This window comes from Pyrus communis, chromosome 1 (genome assembly GCF_963583255.1).
Source record: "Pyrus communis chromosome 1, drPyrComm1.1, whole genome shotgun sequence".
NCBI lineage: Eukaryota > Viridiplantae > Streptophyta > Magnoliopsida > Rosales > Rosaceae > Pyrus > Pyrus communis.
In genome coordinates this window covers 35044959-35053924 of record NC_084803.1, presented here as the reverse complement: position 1 = coordinate 35053924, position 8966 = coordinate 35044959, and the positions used below count along the sequence as shown (strand labels likewise).

Sequence of the window (8966 nt, the reverse complement as noted above, 5' to 3'; positions counted from 1 at the left end):
ATGTTGAAGGTGTTTGTTACTTTTTTGAAGTCAATTTTAACAGATATCTGTTATCTACTGCTAGGTTGTGACTTGGTAGTTAAAAAACCAGTCAGGTTACCGTGGTCCTACGTTATTGCTGCTACGGTTGGTGATACAACTGCAATGCAAAATAGTTGTTCTAGTGGGCAAGAGTTGCCCGTTTCTAATCTTCTAATCCCACGTCTGTTGAAGATCAGTCCAACAACGGAAATGGTGAGGAAGGGGAAAGGAAAGTTGGTGTTGGGGGTTTGGATGACCATAAAATGATTCAAGCATACGACAAGCTTATTGAGGTTTTTTTGGTTGACAAGCCCACTCCAACTGACTGGAGAAGATTATTAGCTTTCAGCAAGGAATGAGACGATATCCGGCCTCATTTCTATAAGCGGTGTTAGGACCATGCATATATGGATGATGATCTTGGAATAAAGCATGAGCTACTATGGCTTGGACAGAAATTGAAAAAGGTAGGTATTATGAACTGCTTAAGAGTGATACTATCGTACTTGTTACCTAAATGTCTTTTATTGAGATGTGTGTGAGTTAACCATGTCTTTCTTAAGACAATACTTGTGGGAGTTAAGATTAAAAAGGATGTTTACAATTTCAGGACTGTTCACTTGTAATGATGAAATTATGATTAGTCTTTCCCTTTTAGTGATGACTATGAGGAATCGATATGTTCGTGTTTGTTTTATTCAAGGGATGGTTAAATTTGTTTTGAGTTTGTTTGCTGCTAAATTGATAGTGTTTGGGTGCTACTCTTTCACAGGTTGATGAAGATGTGCAAAGACATAATGAACTTCTTAAAGTCGTTAGAGGGGCTCAATCAGAAATTAGTGAAATAGTTTCCAGGCGCCGCAAAGATTTCACTCAAGAATTTTTTGTGCATCTCCACACTATTGCCGAATCCTATTACAACAATCCAACAGAACAAAGTGGTGAGACTATGTATCATTTAATTATTTATTTTTCTACAAATGTGCAACCCATTAACAAATATTGGTATCATTTAATCACCATCTTCCTCCTCGCCTTCATCCATCATATACTTAGTATATTGTTAAAAGAGACAAATAATTGTCAAGTCTTCATTTGTAATCATGTCATACATGTGTCCTAAATTCTAATCAGCAGTGTGGCTAAAATTTCGTAGCCATTATATTGTGGGTAAAAATTGTTGAAGTTTTTTTTTATACGACTAGCTTTGGCAAGTATTGGAAATAAGTGCTTGGTTGCTGTAAAAGCATTTGAGTCTGCAACTGAAAGCATTGAAGCACAAAATGCTGCAAAGTTGAAATTTCAAGATATTATCAACTCTCCTACTGTTAATGCTGCTTGTAGGAAGATCGATCACTTGGCTGAGAAAAATCAACTCGACTCAGCATTGGTGATGATGATCGCAAAAGCTTGGTCAGCTGCCAAAGAGTCGAGCATGATGAAAGATAAGGTGAGATGATGGCTTGCCTCAGAAATAATTGTCTCCCGCAATTTACATTTAAGCTGTCGCAGCACTATCGTTACAAATCAGAGGTGCAAGATGGATACAACTTACAAGTATCATTTTGATTACTTAGTGAGAGAAGGGGGTCAACCTCTTCCATATACATGGATTCAGGCAATATAATAAAGTTGGACTCTCATGTAGATCTCTGCTATAGTTTACATTTTGGCATTAGGGTCATTGACGATCCTAGAATTATTTATATGAACAGTTTATGGAGACACAAAGTCTATTGAATGGAATTATGTATCTGTGCCCCTCCAATGGAAAGGAACCAAGAAAAACCGAAGATAGACAATTTTTCATTTGTTTGGTGGTGTAATGCTTCTGCTAATTTTATTCTTTGTTTTAATAGGTAAAGGACTTACTTTATCATTTGTACGTCACCGCAAGAGGTAATCTTCAGAGATTCATGCCAAAAGAAATTTGGATACTAAAGTATCTTCTCACAATTGAGGATCCTAAGGAGCTTCTGGCTGCCTTACACGATCCATTTACCCCAGGAGAGGAACTTGAAGGGACGGATGTTGATAACCTTTTCACGTATGCATCATGAACTCAATTACTCTTACTATTAAGTTCGTGGTATAATAAGAAATTTAATGGTTATCCTCGTACTTCAAAAGCTCATCTATGCTCTCCTTTTCTCTCCTTGCCATATTTTGTCAGGACCATGGTGCAGCTTCACACCTGGATGAAGGCTATTGTGGATGCTTACCATTTCAACCAGGAAGTCACTCTAATAAGGGGAGCAAGAGACCTCATGAATCCAAAGATCATTAAAAAAAATGGAGGAGTTGAAAAAGTTAGTCGAACACAAGTTCCTGTGACAAAGATCAATACTAATCTCCTTGGCCATCCATTTATCTCAGATCAACTTTGGATATTCAAGAGAACCGTAGCCATGAATCTTCGGATTTTCTCAAGTTCCTGGTAGCATGAGCTACGAAGCTTGGAACTTCAAACATCGAAATGCTCTGTCAGCCTTATAGGTTAAACATGTTGTAGTTATTTCCTGGAATTTTGTAGTCTGATGTACACCAAGCCTTTTTTTCACAGTAAACTACACAGCTGTTAAATTATTGGCTCATAAGTGTGAAAATTAATCAATTGTAAGTCCTGCTAATCCTTTGTGCTAAATTAATTAACAAGAAGCTTTATTTCTCCACAATTGAATACACAATGTTGTTAATATGCTTTCAATTGTTGTCTTATGCTGTCAGACTATGAATTTTAACCTATTCACATGACAAAAAGACATGCAAACTTTTGTTTTGGTCGAGTAAGTTATGGAGTTGAGGCTACTTAAGTGGATTGACCTCCCAATAAGAAAGTTGACCTTGATTTCATTTTTCGACCGTAACCAAGGATTGAGGTAGGTTGAGGATTTACCTCTGATGATATTTCACTGGTTGGCCATATCCTTAACTCCTGTAGACCTGTTGTAGGTTCAAATTGGGTAATTTTTCAGCATGACTGCCATACATTTGTTTTATCGATCCATTTGTGTTATAGCATGTACATCTATATTAAAGTATGTTGCCTTTGGTCTATTCATGTTGATCAATTTACCCTAAGTAGTTCAGCCATGATTAAGATGTTCATAGTGTCCATCCGATTAATATTTTTGTGTGACATCACATCGTTCCTATCATCAGGGCTTTGCCAATTCACTCATGTTACCACATGATCGTATCAATTATGTTGTTTACTCATATTGTAAAATGTCTTCAAAATCAGACGTGACTAACAGTAAAATATTTCTCCTTGGATGTTTGGGCCCAAAAGGCGGGCCTTGGTATAACTGTAAAAACCCGGCCCATTGCAGGCCCAAAAAACCACTCAATATTTTATAGTTTCGTATGTTTTATTTTATTCTTTTCCATCTGCCAAGCGCCCAGCTAGGCGTCGCCTTCTCATCAGTAATCAAATTATTACGATGAAGACGAAAAGAATCCCAAAAATTTCGACTCCACTTCAAGTTACAGATTTTTGCGCGCAATTTCAAACCTCCGTCGTATAGATTGTACGCTGACGACTCAGCCGCCGGTAACTTTTCTTGCTTTTTTCCCTCTATTTTTTCGTGGATTTTCGATTGCTTGCTTGCTGCCAACAGCTTGGAATTAAGAGTAAAAAAAAGCAAAATATGCAACTTCTAGGTTTCATTCACACAATTTTTTTAGCTGAAATTTGAATTGCTATCTAATCTCTGCCTCAATTCTGTTCAATTATTTATTACTGTTCGTCTGTTCAAATTTTGGTATAAGAAATTTGAAGTCTTAACATGATTAGCAGTATATGAATCAATTTAGTTGAATTGATGCTGAACGGATTTGGATGCTGATTTTTTTTCAGCAAACAACCAGGCGTAGGTTGATTCGCTGTTTCGGAGGGATGAACCGGAAATCTAGTTGTGCTATTTGTGAGAATTCAAATCTTGCATCTATCTGTGCTGTTTGTGTGAATTACAGGTATGATATGTGAACTTTGATCGTTTTTCGAATTTATGGGTGATATTATGAATTTATTCGAATCATTATAGAGTAAATAAGTATAACAATTCTCTTTAATCATCTTATAATTGTGCGTGTTGTTTTCAGATTAAATGAGTATAACAATTCGTTAAAGGTACTGAAGAGTCGTCGTGATTCATTGTATTCAAGATTGACTGAAGTGCTTGTCGCAAAGGTGTGTATCTGTCTTCGAGCTTGGAAGAAACAAGGTTTCCCTTTCTTTTCTGTTGTTTCATTTTGTTTTTGCATGCATTCAAATGGCCTGTATTCCACCAAATAGAATGATCAGCTAGAATCCTGTAAGTTAAGTAGAATGAAAATGGTTTTTCACAAGATATTATCTTTTGTGTTGTTGATATTATTTGTGCAGTGTAGTATTTGCAAATGCCTGCGGACTTTGACATGATTGAAATTCGAAAGTGTTCCGTAGGGTGTCTATTTTATTCCAAGGGGAATATCACTAAACTGCAAATATTCTGAGGATGCAAAGATGGGTCATGGACTCTAAATAGGCTCTGAGTAGGAATACGGTTTGTGACATGAAACGATTCCACTATTACTTAAAAATTAAAATGATCATTTATTGTATAAAGATAAGGTTACTCATTCATCTTTGTTAAATAACTTAATCTTGAATAAATGTTGGGTAACCCATATATGTGAAATTTGTCCAGTGTGATAAAAAGTCGTTGGGAAGTTCCATTTTGCTTCTTAGGTGTGTAGTGTGTACACGAGTATGTATTCTCTTGTTCTTTAACCTATTAATGTCACTTTTCCAGGAGATTATAGCATATGAAATCATCAGAGTTCTGTACAATTTATTTCCAAATTCAAGGCATCAGAATAGTTCACTTATACTAATGCTTTACACATATGTCAGGGTAAGGTTAATGATCAAATAAATTGGAGAGTGCTTCAAAATGAGAAGCTTGTGAGATTAAGGGAAAAGCTCCGGTGTAATAAAGAACAGCTTGTGCAAGGTTGATTCCTCTTCTCAAATACTGTCTAGGCTGAATATCATTGATGTGTTTATATGAATTTGTTAGACTGACCGAGATGTTTACAGGGAAGGCTAAGATTGAGAAGACATCCTATGACCTCAAAGTCAAATATGGGGTGCTTGATTCGGCCCTCTCTGTGGTACCTCATGTTTTCGAATAATTTAGTATTTAACTCCATCAGACGACCTTTAAGATATATCTTGACTTCTAAGTTTTCCTATTTGCAGTTGAGAAAGAATCGTGTGGAGCAATTGGATAAGTTCTATCCTAACCTTATATGCACTCAGAACTTAGGGCATGTAAGTCATTTTAATACTCCTTAAACTAGAATTACTTCTTTGATCTTCACTAATTAATGGAAGTTAGTATAGCTTTCTTGTACAAGAATGCATGATGATAAATAACTATGTCTTTATTTTGATCTGTTTCACTTTGAAGTTATGCTATCTTGATGGGTTTGAGATCTATCTCTGCTCTGTATTATTTTTTCTTTCTCTTCTTGACATGTTTCTTATTTGAAAAAAATAATAATGTTTGTTGCATTCTCTGAATGCAGATGGCCATTACCTCTGAACGCCTTCATAAGCAGTCAGTAGTTATAAAACAAATATGCAAATTATTTCCTCAACGTCGGGTAAGCACTTTAAAAGTAAATGTGTCTTGACTTATTTGCACGACTTATAAGTTATGATCATAATTGTATTCTTTATTATGAACTCAATTTTTAATTATATTGATACACCTTGATGACTGTGTTAAGCTTTTGGCTGACTCTTATAAGTACAATTATAGAGCACCCAATTTATTTATTTATTTATTTTTGAAAAAACAGCATTACTGTAGTTTGGGGCTAGGGTTGTTAAATCTAAATTTTTTAATGTTCATTCTTTCATTTAGGTGATTGTAGATCAAAAGAAGAATGATGGATCTGGTGGTCTATATGATCAAATTTGCAATGCATGCTTACCAAGAGGGCTAGATCCACACACTGTTCCATCAGAAGAGCTTGCTGCTTCCTTGGGGTAATCTCTATTTAAAGTTGTATATCCAGATAAGCTTTAAAGAAGGATGCTATTGTGGAACTTGACAATATTTAATTGCTATGTTATCTTACTGAGATTTCATCACCTTTTCCTGGAAAATGTCTTTGTTCCTCTTGTTGTATTTGTTATGAAGTTAATGTTTTGTTATTAGTTAAATTCTATTGTTATGAAGTTAATGTTTTGTTATTAGTTAAATTCTATCCGGTTGGATCATTTTTAGCTAAGGTGATATCGCATTTTACACTGATAACCGATCGCTATGGTTGGAGAGCAGGTACATGGTTCAACTCCTGAATCTTGTTGTTCATAACTTAGCTGCTCCAGCACTTCATAACTCAGGTTTTGCGGTAAGCATTGTTCACCCTCCTGATGAACTTAAATATTCTTTAAAGACCATGGACAAAATGTTTGAGGGGCTTAAAAGTACCAATGATGGTTATAAAATATATCAAAAACGTTCTGGAAGTAATGGGGAACTTTGATAATTTACACTCTCAGAAATTTTCTTGTATATAAAATGAAAGTGATTCATGTGTCAAATTGTTCATATTGTTAGCTTATAACATGTGTTTTTATTTTTCTCAATATTGGGAACACTTTTGGTTCGGGAGGAAAGCATACCTTCATTGGGAACATCTTCCAGTGAAAGCATTTTTATATTTTATATTTTGGAGGTGCGCTTTGCTTCTGGAGAGACATTTGAAGCTTCATTAAAACCTGCCCGTTGAATCCTGCAAACCATATGTGCCAATAAGTTTTTTATGTAGTAGTTATGGATTAATTATACCTGTGTTTTGTGCTAAATTTGGATTGTCTTACTTCAGGGTTCTTGCTCTCGGATATGGCAAAGAGATTCTTATTGGGATGCATCCCCTTCTTCTCGGAGGTACTTTGGCTAGATATATCAGATGACATGGCATAATTGGACTTCTCACCCTGTTGACTGACAAACTTATGTTATTGCAGCAATGAATATCCCCTCTTTATACCACGCCAAAATTATTGCTCCAGTAGCGGGGAAAATTCTTGGTCTGACAGGAGCTCAAGTAATAATTTTGGTGTTGCTTCAATAGAATCCGTGAGAAAACCGCATCTGGATTCTTCTGGTGGTAGCTTTAATTATTCTTCTGCTTCTGCACACAGTGTTGAAACGCACAAAGATTTGCAGAGAGGGATTTCACTTCTTAAGAAAAGTGTGGCATGCATTACAGCGTATTGTTATAACTCACTATGTTTAGATGTCCCTTCTGAGGTATCTACATTTGAAGCATTTGCTAAATTGCTGGCAACATTATCTTCTTCCAAGGAAGTTCATTCTGTGTTCTCGTTGAAAATGGCTTGCTCGAGGTATATTGTCCAATAGCTCCTTTCTTTGTGAAATATGTTCTGTGTTTTCATTTCAGTTTCATTGTGCAGAAACGAAGTAGTAACTGTTAACTTTAAAAAAATTTGGACAGACATGAAGTCCTGAACTTCTGAGAGAGTTTTTTCTTGCAAAGTGATAACTATTATCTAGTTTTAACAATTTTTGGATCTTTATTCCTGGACTTTTAATGGTTTTCTTAATATTCAATATCTTGTCAAAGAACTCTACAGGCATGCCATGGATGGTATATAAAAATTGATTAGAATTCCTCTTTTAACTTTCAGGTCATGTAAGCAAGTTAAACAATTAAACAAGTCTCTGTGGAATGTGAATTCTGCCATATCGTCAACCACTCTGTTGGATAGTGCACATGCAATGGCACTAACGGTATGTTTTTTGGCTAAAATCAGTTTCGTTAGGAGATGTTGGGTTCTTAGTTTGTGTACTTTTTTTTCCTAATAAATCACGCCATTGGTTTACCCTATTAGTAGGACTTATGCTCTGTCGTGACTTTTGAAGGAATATATCCTTAGTTCTCCTCTTTCTCACCTTTCCTTCACTATGGTCAGCTGCTGGCATATGCTGCCGGGCAGCATGTTAATTGACATGATGTGATCCAAGTTCCAACAAGGGGCATATAAAGATAAACAATCATAGAATCCTTGATTGGTCCCTAAATCTGACGGGATACTTTAATACCTTGAAAGTCTATATTTGCTTTCGTAGGAATGATCTTGTTACATAGCTGTTCATTGGATACATGGATACCGGACTCGATTTTCATACATTTTTCTCTTGTTATGCAGAAAAACTTAAATGAAAACAACCTTCTTTGTTCCACTGAGTTGTCTGAAGGGAAGAATGAATCCCTTATTGAAGGATGGGATCTTGTGGAACATCCGACTTTTCCCCCTCCACCATCACAGTCCGAGGATATTGAGCATTGGACTCGAGCCATGATCATCGATGCTAAAAGAAAATGATTTGGTGCTACAACGGGGTGTATCTGCTGCTTTCTGTAAGTTCACCGCTTGAATATTTCTCTGCACAATTTATGCTTGGAACTCTTTGAATACTAACATTTTCACTGAAAAAAGTAAAAAATTGGTCTAATTGTTCATACTTCAATCGAAACTAGTTAATATTGTATATTTACTAATCACAACCAATATTATGTTCCTAATACTATTATATTTATGACAGCCTCTGTTTGTTTATAATCGTAACTTTTTTCTAGCTACCAATTTGTGCATCCTTGAAATTTAATGTTTCTTCTGTTAATTTCTCTTTTTTCTGGACCGGACAGGTAAATCAAGGTAGAGACTTGAACAAAACGCAAGGCGGGCGGACCTTGACGGGATCTGTAACACTCTTGCAGTGTTTTAATTTGAAATTAACTTTATTGAGCTTGTAAATAGAAATAATCTGGTGGTTGTATATTCTTGTAAATTAACATAGATCGAGGAGTTTTACGATTATTATTAACTTTAGTAATCTCTATCCTTGAGATTAATTATG

The 8966-nt window shown here is 35.6% G+C and overlaps 1 protein-coding gene and 1 pseudogene across 1 annotated transcript; both read left to right on the top strand.

Annotated features, from left to right (window-relative positions):
- On the top strand, positions 1–2355 carry LOC137726460 (uncharacterized protein At4g37920-like; annotated as a pseudogene).
- Positions 2356–3421: 1066 nt separating this feature from the next.
- LOC137747021 (uncharacterized) lies at positions 3422–8948 on the top strand. Its single transcript, XM_068487018.1, has 14 exons — positions 3422–3574; positions 3881–3996; positions 4126–4213; positions 4919–5018; positions 5105–5178; positions 5267–5338; positions 5596–5673; positions 5937–6061; positions 6357–6429; positions 6907–6968; positions 7049–7429; positions 7733–7835; positions 8255–8466; positions 8755–8948. Exons 2-13 carry the CDS (start codon positions 3920–3922, stop codon positions 8429–8431), a joined length of 1410 nt encoding a protein of 469 aa, XP_068343119.1. The 5' UTR covers positions 3422–3574; positions 3881–3919; the 3' UTR covers positions 8432–8466; positions 8755–8948.
- Positions 8949–8966: the final 18 nt, after the last annotated feature.

Coding starts and splice junctions, on each gene's coding strand:
- LOC137747021 (XM_068487018.1), top strand. CDS start 3,920: ATGAACCGGAAATCTAGTTGTGCTATTTGTGAGAATTCAAATCTTGCA. Junction 6,969..7,048: donor GCATCCCCTTCTTCTCGGAG/GTACTTTGGCTA, acceptor ATGTTATTGCAG/CAATGAATATCCCCTCTTTA. Junction 7,836..8,254: donor CACATGCAATGGCACTAACG/GTATGTTTTTTG, acceptor CTTGTTATGCAG/AAAAACTTAAATGAAAACAA.